General features: G+C 46.5%; 1 protein-coding gene across 5 annotated transcripts in view; it reads right to left on the reverse strand.

The window, feature by feature from the left end:
* Nucleotides 1-2789: 2789 nt before the first annotated feature.
* ACOT11 (acyl-CoA thioesterase 11) overlaps nt 2790-18110 on the reverse strand; it is a 94851-nt gene continuing 79530 nt past the window's right edge. For 2 of the 5 annotated variants that reach the window (XM_054683361.2, XM_054683362.2), the window contains exon 16: nt 9292-11263. In XM_054683361.2, coding sequence (XP_054539336.1) covers nt 11036-11263 — 228 coding nt within the window. In that variant the 3' untranslated portion in view covers nt 9292-11035. Of the gene's footprint in view, nt 7313-8864; nt 11264-18110 lie in introns of those variants that run through there. The other 3 variants (XM_016918992.4, XM_016918968.4, XM_016918976.4) reach the window with 3 other exon arrangements.

An 18110-nucleotide genomic window follows, 5' to 3' on the forward strand; every position in this document is an offset into this window, starting at 1 on the left:
GGGCTTTATGAGGTCACCATGACCCAGAAATCCCTCAGCCAATGAGACCCCCGCTCCCACCTATATAGTGGGGAGAAGAGATGGGGTCCTTTCAAAGAACAACCTGCCCTGAGACTCTCTTCAGCCTCCCGGAAAGGACTTCACTGCTAATAAACACCAAGTTTCTCATCCAGAATTCAAGTCTTCCCATAAAAACCCCTCACCATATGACCTTGGACCTCTGTGTATTTCAGGGTGACAAGGGCTTTGAAATCAGGTGGTCTGTGAAGAGGCAACTGAGACCCATAGTGAGAAAATATTGGTCCAAGGTCAGGAGCTAGGATGCCTGCCTGTCCTTGTGCACTCAAATCCTTGATCTTTTTCCTACTCCACCCTAACTCCCGCTCCAGGCACAGATAAGTGTGTGGAGCAGGGCAGGAATGAGGGTGGGGCAGGCCAGGGCACAGCAGTGTCATCTAGATCTTTTTTTTTTTTTTTTTTTTGAGACGGAGTCTCGCTCTGTCGCCCAGGCTGGAGTGCAGTGGCGCGATCTCGGCTCACTGCAAGCTCCGCCTCCCGGGTTCACGCCATTCTCCTGCCTCAGCCTCCCGAGTAGCTGGGACTACAGGCGCCCGCTACCACGCCCGGCTAATTTTTTGTATTTGTAGTAGAGACGGGGTTTCACCGTGTTAGCCAGGATGGTCTCCATCTCCTGACCTCGTGATCCGCCCGCCTCGGCCCATCTAGATCTTTTGATAAGAAAAGCAAGACTCTACGGCGATCTTTCTAAAGAAAATCCTTTTGATGATGAGCAATAGCTCAGCTAATTAAGATGATTGGAGACTAGATACTAATAGAAACTTCACTGGGCACCATTTACAAAATGATAATGGAATCTTCCTGTCTTCCTGTTCCCCCAGGTCAGGATGTCCTTAGATACACTGCATAACCTGTTGTCAGACAAGCCGCCTAGAAGTCAGCCTCATCAGACTCAGTCCCCACACTTGACTGTGACTTCACATTAGTGAGCAGCTGATGGGCTCTCCTGAATTCCCTCCAGTCCACCTAGGATCTCGCTTTTTCTGCTCCTCTCCTCTCCTGTCCAAATCTGGACAGGGGGTCCCCTGCACCCCCAGTCTCCTTCTGCTGTTTCAGAGGCCTTGTGTCATTGAGGATTCCTCCTCCACTTCCTCCTTCCCCAGCAAAATTCCTTCCTTTGGCTGGGTGCAGTGGCTCATGCTGTAATCCCAGCAATTTGGGAGACCGAGGCAGGAGGATCACCTGAGCCCAGGATTTCAAGACCAGCCTGGGCAACATAGTGAGACTTCATCTCTACTAAAAATAAAAATTAAAAAATATCAACCAGGTATGGTGGCATGCGCCTGTAGTCCCAGCTACTTAGCAGGCTGAGGTGGGGGGAATCACCAGCATCTGAGAGGTCGAGCTACAGTGAGCCAAGATGGTGCCACTGCACTACAGCCTGGGCAACAGAGCAAGACCCTGATTTTAAAAAAAGAACAAATTCTTCCCTCAAACTTACTTCTTTCCCCAGCGTCCCCTCCCTCACTCTTTATCTCCAGTGAAAAGCCTCTACCAAGGATCGTTTTTGACTCCTCCCTCTTCCTCTCTGGCCTCCTGCATGTAAACTCCCAAGTCCTTCCAATTTTACCTCCAAATCCTTGGCCTCCAACCTCACACCCTCCATCCTAGCTCAGATCTTCGTCATTGAAAGCCCAGATTCTGGCCAGTCCTGTAAATAATGTCCCACAGGGCAGGTGTTCCCCTCTCCTAGCCACCCGCATTAGGCAGAGAGGCAGCTTCCCTGACAACTCATTTCCCCTCTTAACACCTTCAGTGTCCTCCACTGCTGCCAGGGTCACGTCAAGCTCCTTAGTCTGGCACTGAGGCCCCTTCACAGTCTGCCCTGCCTGCCTGTCCATTTTGTCTCTGCTCCCTTTTGATTTTTAAGTTTGTACTGAAGCAAAAAATTGCATATGTCATGTCTATTTTTATGAATTTTCACCAAGTGAGCACACCCATGAAACCAGCACCCAGATCCAGAAATAGAGCATTACCAGGACCCCAGAAATCCTCCTCATGTCCTCCTTCCAATCGCTATCCTCCTCCTGGTCAGGGGAACAACTATCCTGACTTTTAATATGGTTTGCCTGTTTTCATACTTCATATAAACGGAATTATAAAACACAGACTCTTTTCTTCTGACTTCTTTGGTTCAATATCATGTTTGTGAGATTTTAAATATCCTTTGCACCCAGTAGCTATTTCTTTTCTTGTAACTGTCGGTTTCCCTTTAGGTTCTCCCTGTTTTTGCTCTCTTTCCAGAGTCTTCAGGAGGTTTTTTGTTTGTTTTTGTTCAGAGCTCATAATTGTTACCAGTATGAAAGTTGATCTGATAGGAGCTACTTCGCCTATTACAAGCAGAACCTCTCCTTTTTCATTTTTATTTTGTTTTTCTCTTTTCTCACTTTGTTTTGGATCATTGAATTTGCCTTTCTTCTCATACTCCTTTATTTCCCTTTCATTTGTTTGGAAGTTACATATTATATGTCTATTCTTTTTTATTTCTCTTTTGAGACAGGGTCTCACTCTGTCGCCCAGGTTGGAATGCGGCCTCAACTCCACCCCCTGCCAGGATCAAGGGATCATCCTGGGCTCAAGCAATTCTCCTGCCTCACCCTCCCAAGTAGTTGGGACCACAGGTGCATGCCACCATACTTAGCTAATTTTTAAAATTTTTTTGTGGAGACTAGGTCTCCATATGTTGCCCAAGTGAGTCTCATATATATCTACTTTTCTCTTTCTTTTTTTTTTTTTTTTTTTTTTTGAGACAGAGTATCACTCTGTCACCCAGGCTGGAGTGCAGTGGTGTGATCATGGCTCACTGCAGCCTTGACCTCCCTGGACTCAAGCAATCCTCCCACCTCAGCCTCCCAAGTAGCTGGGATTATAGGTGCATGCCATCATGTCTGGCTAATTTTTTAAAATTTTTTTGTAGAGACAAGGTTTCACCATGTTGCCCAGGCTGGTCTCAAACTCTTGAGCCCAAGCGATCCTCCCACTTCAGCCTCCCAAAGTGCTAAAATTACAAGCATGCACCACTGCATCCAGACTGTATACATCTATTCTTAACATTCAAACTTTAGTGAGCAAAGTCCAAAATTAATTAATACGGCTACCTTCCTTCAAGAAACAAATAAAAAATGGGCTGAGCACAGTGGTTCACACCTGTAATCCCAGCACTTTGGGAGATCCAAGGCAGGAGGATCACTTGAGGCCAACAGACAGGCCTGGGCAACACAGTGAAAGTGTCTCTAAAAACAAACAAACAAAACCTCCAAAAACAAAAAAAACACAGGGACTGGAGAGGCACGGTGGCTCATGCCTGTAATCCCAGCACTTTAGCAGGCCAAGGCGGGCAGATCACTTGAAGTCAGGAGTTTGAGACCAGCCTGGCCAACACGGTGAAACCCCATCTCCACTAAAAATATAAAAAGTAGCTGGGCCTGGTGGCGCACATCTGTAATCCCAGCTACTTGGAAGGCTGAGACACAAGAATTGCCTGAACCCGGGAGGCCGAGGTTGCAGTGAGCTGAGATTTCGTCACTGCACTCCAGCCTGGGCAACAGAGCAAGGCTGTCTCACAAAAGAGTTTCTTAGTTGTAAACTCCTTTAGTTTTGTTTGCCAAAAAATTAGAACTCTCATTCTCAAAACATTTTCACTGTATGTAGGAGCCTAGCGTGGTATCTTATTTTAGTACATCAAAGCTAATGTTCCACTGCCTTCTGGCTTCTGTGGATTCTGTCGAGAAGTTAGTCTGCCACCTTTTTGGTGATCAATCTATTCATGCCCAGCCCAAATCTATTTTTTCTGGCCGCTTCTAAGATCTTTTACTTTGGGCCAGATGCAGCAGCTCATGCCTGCAATCCCAGCACTTTAGGATGCCATGGTGGGAGGATAGCTTGAAGCCAGGAGTTCAAGACCAGCCTGGGCAGCATAGTGAGACCCTGACTCTATTTTAATTTTTTTTTAATTTTAATAAAAAATAAGATCTTTTACTTTGGTGTTCTACAATCATATTATGCCATATATAGGTATGGATTTTTTTGTATTTTTCCTATTTGGAATATTTGGTGTTGATCAGAAAATTCGAAAAGTTTTCTAGAAATTGTTTTTTTCCCATTCTTTCTCTGCCCTGTGCAACTCTGATGAGTTGCACACTAAGCCTTCTTTTTTTGAGACAGAGTCTCGCTCTCTTACCCTGGCTGGAATGCAGTGGCACGATCTCTGCTCACTGTAACCTCTGCCTCCTGGGTTCAACCAATTCTCCTGCCTCAGCCTCCCAAGCAGCTGTGATTACAGGCACCCACCACCACACCTGGCTAAATTTTGTATTTTTAGTAGAGAGAGATGGGGTTTCGCCATGTTGGCCAGACTGGTCTCAAACTCCTGACCTCAGGTGATCTGCCCACCTCAGCCTCCCAAAGTGCTGGGATTACAGGTGTGAGCCACCACACCTGGCCTAAAACTCTTTTTGTTTTGAGACAGAGTCTTACTCTATTGCCTGGGCTGGAGTGCAGTGGCATGATCTCAGCTCACTGCAGCCTCCACCTCCCATGTTCAAGCAATTCTCGTGCCTCAGCTTCCTGAGTAGCTGAAAGTACAGAGGCACACCACCATGCCCGGATAATTTTCATATTTTTAGTAGAGAAGGGGTTTCACCATGTTGGCCAGGCTACTCTCGAACTCCTGAACTCAAAAGACCCGCCCACCTCTGCCGAGACCAGCTCGGTCACTAACTCAGCAGCGCTAGAGGAATTAAAGACACACACACAAAAATATAGAGGTGTGAAGTAGAAAATCAGGGGTCTCACAGCCTTCAGAGCTGAGAGCCCCCAACAGAGATTTACCCACATATTTATTAACTGTGGGGAAAAGAGAGATCAGATTGTTACTGTGTCTGTGTAGAAAGAAGTAGACATAGGAGACTCCATTTTGTTCTGTATTAAGAAAAATTCTTCTGCCTTGAGATGCCGTTAATCTGTAACCTTACCCCCAACCCTGTGCTCCCTGAAACATGTGCTGTGTCAACTCAGGGTTAAATGGATTAAGGGCTGTGCAAGATGTGCTTTGTTAAACAAATGCTTAAAGGCAGCATGCTCCTTAAGAGTCATCACCACTCCCTAATCTCAAACCACTCCCTAATCTCAAGTACCCAGAGACGCAAAATACTGCGAAGGCCGCAGGGACCTCTGCCTAGGAAAGCCAGGTATTGTCCAAGGTTTCTCCCCATGTGATAGTCTGAAATATGGCCTCGTGGGAAGGGAAAGACCTGACCATCCCCCAGCCCGACACCCATAAAGGGTCTGTGCTGAGGAGGATTAGTAAAAGAGGAAGGAACACCTCTTTGCAGTTGAGATAAGAGGAAGGCTTCTGTCTCCTGCTCGTCTCTGGGCAATGGAATGTCTGGGTGTAAAGCCGATTTACTTTACATGGAATATACTTCCATCTACTGAGATAGGGGAAAACCGCCTTAGGGCTGTAGGTATGACATGCGGGCAGCAATACTGCTCTTTAAGGCATTGAGATGTCTATGTGTATACATATCTAAAGCACAGCACTTAATTCTTTACCTTGTTTATGATGCAGAGACCTTTGTTCATGTGTTTACCTTCTGACCTTCTCTCCACTATTATCCTATTATCCTGCCATGCTCGATAATGACCAATAAATACTAAGGGAACTCAGAGGCCGGTGCCAGTGTGGATCCTCTGTATGCTGAATGCTGGTCCCCTGGGCCCACTTTTCTTTCTCTATACTTTGTCTCTGTGTCTCTTTTCCAAGTCTCTCATTCCACCTAACGAGAAACACCCACAGGTGTGGAGGGGCAACCCACCCCTTCATTTAACAGCAAACCAGTCATTAGCATTGTTTCTATAGATATTAAATTAACTAAAAGTATCCCTTATGGGAAACAAAGAGATGGGCTGAATTAATTGCAGCAGGAACACACCCTTAAGACACAGATCGCTCATGCTTTTGTTTGTGGCTTAAGAATGCCTTTAAGCGGTTTTCCGCCCTGGGCAGGCCAGGTGTTCCTTGCTCTCATTCCCATAAACCCACAACCTTCCAGATTGGGCGTTAGGGCCATTATGGACATGTTTTAGTGCTGCAGAGGTTTTGCTTATGGCCAGTTTTGGGGCCAGTTTATGGCCAGACTCTGGGGGGCTTGCTCCCAACATGTCTCCCTTCTTCGATTTGCAAAGAGACTCTCGCAGGAGTCGGGATCCGCATCTGCAGACTATACAAAGGCAAACAACAGATTAAAAAGCATAGTCATCATTGAAATCACAGAGCTTCCAAGTGTTTTTACCCATTTAAATGGGTTACTAGCTGCTAATTTGTCTGCAGCTCCTTTAAGCACTCTGGTTCCTGGCATTAAGGTCAGGTTGCCTGGGATGCTTTACATATTTGTTCTTTTAATTTTGCTATATCCAAAAACTTCTAGATGCTCTTTTATTCTTTCCCAAATTTTGATCTTATTAACAGCATTTAATAGTTTTTACAAATCCTTATGTTTAGCTCCTAGAGTGGGCCCTATCATTTGAGGTTGAGGTGCCACTATACAGCCACGGTTCCAGATAATAGGAACTTTTGCCATACTTAACATTTCTACCATCTGACTGTTTTGTTCAGATCATCTGAACATAGTGTGACCGTGGCACGCAGACTGAGAGGTGCAATTCAAGCTAAACATCCCCTTGGGGGACCAATTAATAATGATTCCATAGGAATTGTTGTGCAGCATCTCTGCCTGTTCTGCAAAGTTCCTAAATAAGCACGTTCATTTTTTCTAACTGGGTCCAATCCTGTTTACAAATAGGTTTTTGAGGGTGGTATGCCTCAATTATAGGAGCAGATTTATTATGGTAAATACTGAGATCAGAAAGCATGTGTAACTGTGTCATAGAATGATTGCATCCAGGCATTATTACCAGCCCTTATTGAAGGAATACTCACGGCAGTGGTGATAACTGCTATCATAGCTACCATTAAATTATTCATTGTGACTGGTTGTCCCACTTTCCTCAGGTTTTCTTCCGCCATCTGTGACAGCTTCTTGATCTGTTCTTAGCGGGGTGGCTGTGTTCAACGGGTGTTGCTCATGATAGTTGGAGTCCTCCTCAGCATCAGTCTCTACGTGGCTGCAACCAGGGGGTCCTCTGGATCCTCCCAGAGTCTCTTCCTTGGCATCTGGCTCATGATAAGGTTTCAGGTGTCTTGATGGTATCCAAATCGGCTGTTGATTTTGGCCTGGAGAAACACAAGCATAACCTCTACCCCAAGTTATTATTTTACCTATTTCCCAACTTTTTGTTATTGGATCTCTTCACCAAATAATGCTAGATTCAATTGTGTATGGGCTGTTCTGTAATCCCTATTTTTCCACCTTTTTTGTTTTTATCATCAGTTGTTCATCTGTATGAAATCATAACAGCATTTTCAATTAACTGTGTGGAATGAACCACATATGAAGAATCAGAAATCACATTAATAGGCATATCAAAAGCAGTCAATACCTCAATTACTGCTACAAGCTCCGCTTTTTGAGCTGAGTATAGGACGTCTGAAAAACTTTACTTTTTGAGCCAGAATAAGAAGCTTTACCATTACTAGACCCATCTGTAAAAACATTCTCAGCACCTTCAATTGGTTTAAATTTAGTTATTTTAGGGAGAATCCAATTAGTGAATTTTAAAAACTGAAATAGCTTCGTTTTAGGAAAATGATTATCGAGAATACCCACAAAGTCAGCTAAATGGGTTTGCCAAGTAAGACTATTTATAAAAGCTTGCTGTATTTGTGCCTTTGTGAGAGGGACAATAATTTTTCCAGGATCATATCCATGTAATTTAACAATCCGAGTTCTCCCAATCCCTATCATAGTAGCGATTTGATCTAAATAAGGAGTTGGAGTCCGTGAATTAGTATGTGGAAGAAAAAGCCACTCTACTAAGTCCTGTTCTTGGACAATAACACCAGTAGGTGAATGCTGAGTTGAAAAGATTAGCAAATCTAGAGTCTTCTCCGGATCTATTCTATTTATCTGAGCTTTATGGATTTGCTTCTCAATCAGTTGTAACTCTGCCTCAGCCTCTTTTGCTAATTGCCGAGGGCTAGTGAGACTAGGATTTCCTCTAAGGATAGAAAACAGATTACTCCTGGCATAGGTAGGAATGCCTAGAGCAGGTCGTATCCAATTAATATCCCCTAGTAATTTTTGAAAATCATTTAATGTTTTTAGTTGACAGTGAATAATGTAACACTGTGGAAATTTTTTACGGGTAGGTTCAATTGCTTGCCCCACATATGTCTGGCAAATTGTTGGGCTGTTTGACATGCACTGTGGCAACACTTTTCAATGATAACGCTTAGCAGGCTGCAGGTTGTTTAATGCAGGAATTGTAAATGCAAACTGTTCGCAGTCTTGCTCAGCTAAAGGTATAGTAAAGAAACAGTCTTTTAAATCTATGACTATTAAAAGGCCAATTTTTTGGAATTATAGCAGGAGAAGGCAATCCTGGCTGTAATGCTCCCATAGGTTGTATAACTGAACTGATGGCTCTTTAGTCAGTTAACATTCTCCATTTACCTGATTTTTTCTCAATTACGAAAACTGGAGAATTCCAAGGAGAAAATGTTGGAGTTATGTGCCCATTTTCTAATTGTCAGCAACTAATTTCTCTAAAACCTCCAGTTTTTCTTTACTTAGTGGCCATTGTGCTATCCAAATTGGCTTATCTGTTAACCATTTTAAAGGTATAGGTTCTGGAGGCTTAACAATGGCTGCCATCAAAAATTTTTTCCTAATCTTTGGCGGGAACTTCGTTTTTCCGGGAACTTTGTTTTTTCTGCTTGAAGCGGTTCTTTCAAACCTTGCAAATCTTTTTCTAGTCCCATACCAGGGACATACCCCATTTCATGCATTGTATGTTGACTTTGAGGGCTATATGATTGTTCTGGAATTAGAACTTGTGCTCCCCATTGTTGTAATACATCTCTTCCCCATAAATTTATAGGTACAGAAGTTATAATTGGTTGAATAGTCCCAGGTTGTCCATCGGGCCCCTCACAATGCAATATATAACTACTTTGATATACTTCAGCAGCTTTTCCAACGCCAACTATGTTAAATTGAGCGGGTTGAATTGGCCACGCAGATGGCCAGTGCTGTACAGAAATGAGTGAAATGTCCACTCTTGTACCTACCAAACCTTTAAATTTCTTTTCTTGAATAGTTATTTCACAGGTAGGACGTTTATCAGTAATTTGATTTACCCAATAAGCTGCTTTGCCTTGTTTATTTGTGCTTCCAAATTCTCCTGTTCGTTTAATTTCACTTTTTCCCATTCCCACATACGGCACAATCAGGAGCTGTGCTATGCGCTCTCCTGGCTCTGTTTTCCAGAGAACAGAAGTAGATATAACAATTTGGATTTCCCCACTGTAATCTGAATCAATGACTCCTGTATGTATTTGTATACCTTTTAAACTTACACTAGACCTTCCTAAAAGTAATCCTATTGTACCCGCTGGCAAGGGTCCAGACTCCTGTTGGGACCCTTTGCCGGGGTTCCGCAGGCAGAAGGCTCACAGCTTTTGTGCAGCATAAATCTACTGCGGCACTACTGGCTGTGGCAGGGGACAGACATTGTACAGGGGTGAGGGAATGGCCTGAGCCAGAAACGCCCCGGTTTAGAACGGGGCCCGGGACTGGCCCCTCATGGCGTTTCCTGAAATCGGGTTGCCTTCTTTATCCAACTTAGCGTGACACTGACTAGCCCAGTGTTTTCCTTTTTTACATTTTGGACATATTTCAGGATCAGCAGTTTTCTTTTTTCCCCTATCTGGCGGCCTGACTCGCTGATTTTTTCTACATTCTTTTTTAGTATGACCACGCTTCCCACAGTTAAAACAAGCTCCAGGAAATGGAGAATTTCCTTTATCCACTCTCAGTCCTGCCATTGCCATTGCCAACAAGGTAGCTTTACGCAGATTACCTCCGACACCATCAGAGGCCTTGATATAATAAACTAAATGTGCTTTCCCTCTGATAGGTCGCAGAGCAGCCTGGCAATCGGGATTAGCATTGTCGAAAGCTAATAACTGCAACACTGTATCCTGAGCAGCCAAACCTGCAATCACCTTTTTAAGAGACTCCTGTAACCGAGCTATAAAATCAACCTATGGTTCCCTTGGTCCCTGCTCTATAGCACTAAAGGAAGGGTATTTTTCCCCACCTGAAGTGATTTTTTTCCCAAGCTCTAATGCACACTCCTCTAAGCTGTTCTGTGGCATCATCCTGCATGACCACTTGTGCATCTAAACCAGCCCAGCCACCAACCCCCGAAAGTTGGTCTGCAGTTATATTAATTTGAGGTTGGACCTGGGCATTGCGAGCAGCCTGAATGGAAGCTTCATCTGCCCACCAAGTTTTAAATTGTAAGAACTGAGCAGGAGTTACACAAGCTCAAGTAAGAGCGTCCCAGTCAGTAGGAATCATCCGACTGGAAACAGTAACATTCTTTAACAGTCCAATTACAAAAGGAGAACCTGGTCCATACTCATTTATTGCTTGTTTTAATTCTCTGAGTAATTTAAAAGGAAAAGGCTCAAATGTAGCTGTAATATTTCCCTGTTGATCTGGGGGGTGTATTCTAACAGGGAACTGCCAAGCCTCTAAATCACCCTCTTGTCTAGCTTGCTGAATTCCTGCCTGAATAGAACTAAGAGCCATCGCTCGAGGCGCTGCTCGAACAGTCACTGGGGCAACTACTTTTCGCCCAGTGTCCTCCGGAAAAGAAAGATCTGGGGAGTCATTTTCTTCAAAATAATAATGAGGGGATGCAGAAGGGTAGGGATGAAACTCTCCTTCCTTTGCCGCTTTAGCTTCAGCTGGCAAATAAACATGCTCTGTAACCTCTTCTGTTACTTCGCTATACTGTTGTTCCTCCTCGTTATCAGTGTGAAAAAGTTCTAAGGTGAAACGAACCAGACCCCATACCGATCCCATTGTTCCCCTGACGCTTCTGAACTCCCCTTCTTACTCACCACAGGGATTGCTTTAAGAGTACTCAGGTGTCCTCCAGCTAGTTTTCCATTCCAACCGTCGCTCCGGCGACCCTTTGACCTGGATTCAAGCCCCCACGAATGGAAGCCACTTGCCGAGACCAGCTCAGTCAGGGAGACCCTAACCCAGCAGCGCTAGAGGAATTAAAAGACACACACACAGAAATATAGAGGTGTGAAGTGGGAAATCAGGGGTCTCACAGCCTTCAGAGCTGAGAGCCCGGAACAGAGATTTATCCACGTATTTATTAACAGCAAACCAGTCATTAGCATTGTTTCTATAGATGTTGAATTAACTAAAAGTATCCCTTATGGGAAACGAAGGGATGTGCCGAATTAATTGCAGCAGGAACACGCCCTTAAGACACAGATCACTCATGCTTTTGTTTGTGGCTTAAGAATGCCTTTAAGTGGTTTTCCGCCCTGGGCGGGCCAGGTGTTCCTTGCCGTCATTCCCATAAACCCACAACCTTCCAGCTTGGGCATTAGGGCCATTATGGACATGTTACAGTGCTGCAGAGATTTTGCTTATGGCCAGTTTTGGGGCCAGTTTATGGCCAGACTCTGGGGGGCTTGCTCCAAACACACCTAGGCCTCCCAAAGTGCTGGGATTACAGGTGTGAGCCACCACCACACCTGGCTTGTTTTTTTTTATTTCTTTAAACATTAAACAGGCCAGGTGCGGTGGCTCACGCCTGTAATCCCAGCACTTTGGGAGGCCGAGGCAGGTGGATCACAAGGTCAAGAGATCGAGACCATCCTGGTCAACATGGTGAAACCTCGTCTCTACTAAAAATACAAAAAAAAAGCCAGGCATGTTGGCGGGCACCTGTAGTCCCAGCTACTCAGGAGGTTGAGGCAGGAGAATGGCTGGAACCCAGGAGGCAGAGCTTGCAGTGAGCTGAGATCGTGCCACTGTACTCCAGTCTGGGCGACAGAGCAAGAGTCCGTCTCAAACATAAAAATAAAAATAAAAAAATAAACATTAAACAGGCTGGGTGTGGTAGTTCATGCCTTAATTCCAGCATTTGGGGAAGCCTAGGTAGGAGGATGGATTGAGTCCATGAGTTCAAGACCAGCCTGGCAACATAGTGACACCCTATCTCCACACACAAAAAAATTAGCTAGGCATGGTGGTGCACAGCTGTAGTCCTAGCTACTTGTGAGGCTGTGGTGGGAGAATAGCTTGAGCCCAGGAGGTCAAGGCTGCAATGAGACATGAACACATCATTGCACTCCAGCCTGGATGACAGAGCAAGACACTGTCTCAAAAAAATCAAAAAACAGGCCGGGCACGAGGGCTCGTGCCTGTAATCCCAGCCCTTTAGGAGGCTGAGGCGGGCATATCACGAGGTCAGGAGATTGAGACCACCCTGGCTAACACAGTGAAACCCCATCTCTGCTAAAAATACAAAAAATTAGCCGGGTGTGGTGGCATGTATCTGTAGTCCCAGCTACTCAGGAGGCCGAGGCAGGAGAATCGCTTGAACCCAGGAGGCAGAGGTTGCAGTGAGCCAAGATCGCGCCACTGCACTCCAGCCTGGGCAACAGAGTGAGACTCTATCTCAAAACAAAAAACAAAAAAGAAAAAAACCATGTTATTTTACTTTTGATAAGTTTGTATTCTGAACACTTTGTGGGTCTGATTCTGCTGTTTACATCATCTCTTGGTTTTCACCCATGGTGCCTTATTTTCTTATGATTTTTGGGATTGTTGACAGGGAACTGCTTATTTTCCCTGAAACTTTGTCTCAGAATTCCTTGAGGCCTGGATTAAAGCTGTGTTCTTCTTTTTTTTTTTTTTTGAGACAGAGTCTTGCTCTGTCGCTCAGGCTGGAGTGCGGCAGTACAATCTCGGCTCACTGCAACCTCTGCCTCCCCGGTTTAAGTGATTCTCCTCCCTCAGCCTCCCAAGTAGCTGTGATCACAGGCATGAGCCACCACACCCCACTAATTTTGTATTTTTAGTAGAGACGGGATTTCGTCATGTTGGCCAGGCTGGTCTCGAATGCCTGATCTTGAGTGATCCGCCCGCCTTAGCCTCCCAAAGTGTTGGGATTACAGGCATGAGCCACCGCACCCAGCCTCTATCTTCCTCTTGAGAAAACATGTTTTTGCTTGTAGTAGTTATCTTGGGGCACTACCGACATGAAACTACTTTAAATAAAATTCCACCATTTAGAGTGCTGAGACCACCTAAGCAGTACAAATTCATGACAGTGTCAAAATAGGCAAATGGGTTTCTTTTTTCCTTTCCTTTTTTTGGGGGGGGGGATGGGGTCTTGCTCTGATGCCCAGGATAGAGTACAGTGGCACCATCCTCCAACCTCCTGGGTAGCTGAGACTATAGGCACACACCACCATGTCTCGCTAATTTATTTTTTTATTTTGTAGAGATGAGATCCCCCTGCATTGCCCAGGCTGGTCTCGAGCTCCTGGGCTCAAGCAATCCTCCCACCTCAGCCCTGCAAAGTGCTGGGATCACAGGTGTGAGCCACCAGTTCTAAAAATGACAGCTCCATGTCTGAAATGTTGGAGCCTCTGAACCACCCCTGGTTTCATCTCCCCTGTAACATGCAGTGGTGTGGGAGTGGGGAGAGTATCAGAGTAACCCACATAACACAGCCTGAGGCACACACTTCCCTGGGCCATTTGCTGTTCTGAGCAATGCAGTGTGAGAAGTCCTGTGGCTCTGCGGGGGTGCAGGGGTGAGCAGTGCTGAAACAGGACAGCCTGGATGCAGAGGCAGTCAGGCCTCCAGAACCATTTCTCAACTCCAGCCTCCAGCCACCTCCCAAATGCAAGCTGAGTGTGGCGCTCTCTGCTTATCCCATGGGTAAGGGCTCCCCAACCTCTCCAGGTTGAAGCCAAATTCTTTATCAGGGTGACCCAGGCCTCCGGGGCTCCCCAGTCTCATTTCTCTCCCCCTCCGCCTCCCCACATTTCCCACCTGCTGCTCCAGCCACACCGCTCATGCTCCCAAACAGGCTCTTCTCCCTCATGCCTGGGCCCTCTCCCACACACACTGCACCCTTTGTCTGGAAGGTCTTCCCTAGCCCCCGTCCCTGATGGTTCTCCGAGTCAGCCAAGCCTCTTCTGAAAGCCTCCTGGCCCACCCAGGAGTTTGGGGTTTCTAACCTGTGTCTTCTCCATCCTGCATGCCCCAACCTGGGCCCACTGCCACTTTCCATGTCTGACATCCTTACAGGCTATAAGCCTGCTCTGTGTTTTTGATGTGCACCAACTCTATTAATAAAATGGCTGTTTCACATCTGAAATGCTGGAGCCCCCTGAGAGCCCCTGCTTTCTTCTCTCCCACAGTATGCCACGGGGTGGATCCCCAGAGCCTAGCACAGTGCCTGGCACAGAATGCATGCTCAGTAACTTGTTTAGTAATTTATGCCCCACGAGAAGTGTCACAGACAATGGAGGAGTCTTTGCAGCTTGGAGTCGGTTCCAGGGCTGTTCCTCCTGCCAAAAACCAGAGCCAGATGAAGTCTCTTTCCTCCCAGACATACTGCAGAGCTCTTTGGAGCCAAGAGAGTGGCGAAGTTCTGTGCCTCAGAGCTCGGCTCGCCGGCCTCTTTCCCAGGGCGGACAGGTGACACACGGCCCGCAGAGTCGGAATGACAGGGCATGGGCATCCCTTTCTGCTGCAAACTAACTCTGGCTCCCTTCTGTGAAAAAGGGGCGTAAGAATGCCTTCCTCGGCCAGGTACAGTGGCTCACGCCTGTAATCCCAGCACTTTGGGAGGCTGAGGTGAGTGGATCATTTGAGGTCAGGAGTTCGAGACCAGCCTGGCCAACGTGGTGAAACCCTGTCTTTACTAAAAATACAAAAATTAGCTGAGCGTGGTGGTGCGCACCTGTAATCCCAGCTACTTGGAGACTGAGGCAGGAAAATCACTTGAACCCAGGGGGCAGAGGTCACAGTGAGCCAAGATTGTGCCACTGCACTCCAGCCTGGGCAACAGAGCAAGACTCTGCCTCAAAAAATAAATAAATAAATAAAAGAATGCCTCCTTCATAAGAGTGTCACAAACACTAAATAAGCAGCAGTTTCAAAATGAGAATGGTTTGTGCAGGGGTTGCCCTCGTGGGCCGTAAGAACTAAGTTCTTGATTTTTCTTTCAAAAATGGATTTGTCCAGCATTGCTGTTAAATATTCTTGCCAAAATAAGTGACTGTCCCATTGTAAATGGGTGTGAATAAGAAGGGACAAGTAGATGGATAAAATCAGGCAGATAGGCCCACAGTCAGCCTGACCTGCATTTGAACTTAACATAGAGGTGACTTGGGACAAGTCTCGACCTCTCCAAGCCTTGATTTCTTTGCCTGCAACATGGGGACATGAGAGTCATTTGGCACTGTTTTGTGACAAGTGGATGAAATTAAAATGTGGGACACTTTGTAGGAAATCACAAATAATATTATTAATAAAAGCAGAAAAAATGCAAGCCAGACTAGGTGAGACTTATCAGTATGGGGCTTGGGGACAACCCTGGAGTCACATTGTATAATTCTAGTGGTTTGTTGTTCCTCTAGACTTCTTTTCTTTTCTTTTCTTCTCTTGTCTTTTCTCTTTTTTCTTTTCTTTTTTTTGAAACAGGGTCTCACTCTGTCGCTCAGGCTGGTGGTCAATCGTGCAATCTAGGCTCACTGCAACCTCCACCTCCCAAGTTCAAGCGATTCTCCTGCATCAGCCTGTACTGTAATCCCGAGTAGCTGGGATTACAGGCTCGTGCCACTATGCCCAGCTAACTTTTGTATTTTAGTAGAAACAGGGTCTCACTCTGTTGGCCAAGCTAGTCATAAACTCCTGACCTCAAGTGATCCGCCCACCTCAGCCTCCCAAAGTGCTGGGATTACAAGTGTGAGCCACCATGCTGGCCTTTTCTTTTCTTTTTTTCTTTCTTTCTTTTTTTTTTTTTTTTTTTTTTTTTTTTTTGAGACAGAGTTTCACTCTTGTTGCCCAGGCTGGAGTGCAATGGCGCAATCTCGGCTCACCGCAACCTCCGCCTCCCAGATTCAAGCCATCCTCCTACCTCAGCCTCCCAAGTAGCTGGGATTACAAACATGCGCCACTATGCCCAGCTAATTTTTGTATTTTTTAGTAGAGATGGGGTTTCTCCATGTTGGTCAGGCTGGTCTCGAACTCCCGACCTCAGGTGATCCGCCCACCTCAGCCTCCCAAAGTGCTGGGATTACAGGCGTGAGCCACCGCGCCCGGCTCGGCATTTTCTTTTCTTTTTTATGGCCAACTCTTAAACAGAAATTTCCTCTAGACTTTAACTGTAGAGTAAAGCATATGTGGTTGTTACTCGAGATGTAGCTTCTGTCATTCTGTTAACTTTTTGCGGCTATCATAATATCCCAGTTAACACACACTTCCATGCCTTATTACAGAAGGGATCTGGGTGAGGCCCAATTAGCATTTGGATTCTGGAGTCCGGAGTGGGTGGCCTGAGAGAGCAGCCCCAATAAGAAAGGGGACTCACAAAAATGTTCCTGCTTGTCTACAGCTCCCTTACTGTCTCCTGAACAGACCCCAGAGCACTGACCCTGCTCCATTCCAGCCAGCAGCCCTGACATCCCACCAGGGCCTGGCTCCTGGCAGCTGCTGAGTTTGTTGAGTTGATTTGGAGAATGAGCCAGAAGCCCAGAGAGACTAGATCTCCCTCTCTCCAGAGGTTCCAAGAACTGAGAATTGAGCCTGGGCTCCAGGGCTGGCTTTGCCTCGGGTGGCCCATCACAGTCTCACATTTCCGGATATACACAGTGGTGGGGAGCGGGTGTTGAATGGGGTCCTGTCCATCTAGCAGCCCACAGCTTGGGTCTTGTTGGATCCCTGTAGGCATACCACACATGCCCCGACCAGCCAACAGAAACTCCCTGTCCTCAAACCTCTCCCTCATTGTCCCCCTTCACCACATCACCTCCCAACCAGCACCCCCAGACTCACCACTCACAATGCCCACCCTTCCCCACATCCTACAGAATAGCACCCCCTGAGCACCAGGTCCTCCTGCTCCCATCCTCACTTTGTCCCAGTGCCTCTCCCTCCTGTACCTTCAGCCTCTCTGGTCTTTCCTGGCCCCTCTAAACAGGCTCTGCTCTGACCTCTGCCCTCCCCACTGATCCAGGGAAACTGTCCTGGCCAGCATCGGGGGCCTTGCTGTCCTTATTGGGCTCCATCTCCCAGCCTGGCTGACCACTCCTTTCTTCTTGACCTTCCCATTGACACCCCTCACCGCCCTCTGCTGTCCCCTCTCCTCTACTGATGCCTCTTCCTCCAACTCTCCGCCTGTCAGTGGTCCCCAGAAGTCAGCCTCCATCCCTTTCTCTCTTCGCTTTGGCCAGAAAATGATGCTCATGCCCTTGTCTTTGGCCCTAATCTCAGTCCTGAGCCCACAGCCTCTATATCCAGTTCCCTCCTCAGGGAGGCCGAGGCAGGAAAATCGACTCAGGAATGACCCACGACAAGCCCCATGACCAAAATCCCTCCCACCCTGCCCCTCCACCCCTCAGTCCCGGCCATCTGCCCACCTGGGCATCATTCTAGACACCCTTTCACACACACAATCAAAGCCACCAACTGCCCTGCTCTGCCTCGGGTGGCCTATCACAGCCTCACATTCCGGATCTCTCTGTGAGCCCCAATGTGTAGACGCTGAAGTCTCCGTGCACGTTACAGGTGATTCTTGGACTCGTTTAAATTCTGGGGTCCTCAGAATAGGGGCAGCCTCTAACTTGCTTCCCATACCAGGGCCCCCAGAACTCCCTCTGCATGAAGTGGTGACTCAGCCCCTTCCCCATGGATTCGCTGCCCCAGAACCGGCCTGCAGTAACCCATGCCAGCATGCCAGGACTATCAATTTCTATCCCAGGTAGATAATCTGTTAACCATAATCTCAGATGAAAGGAAGATTATTGCCCCTTATGCAGATCTAATCTGTCTTTGTCACCACCCTTGCCTGATAAT

This window comes from Pan troglodytes, chromosome 1 (genome assembly GCF_028858775.2).
Source record: "Pan troglodytes isolate AG18354 chromosome 1, NHGRI_mPanTro3-v2.0_pri, whole genome shotgun sequence".
NCBI lineage: Eukaryota > Metazoa > Chordata > Mammalia > Primates > Hominidae > Pan > Pan troglodytes.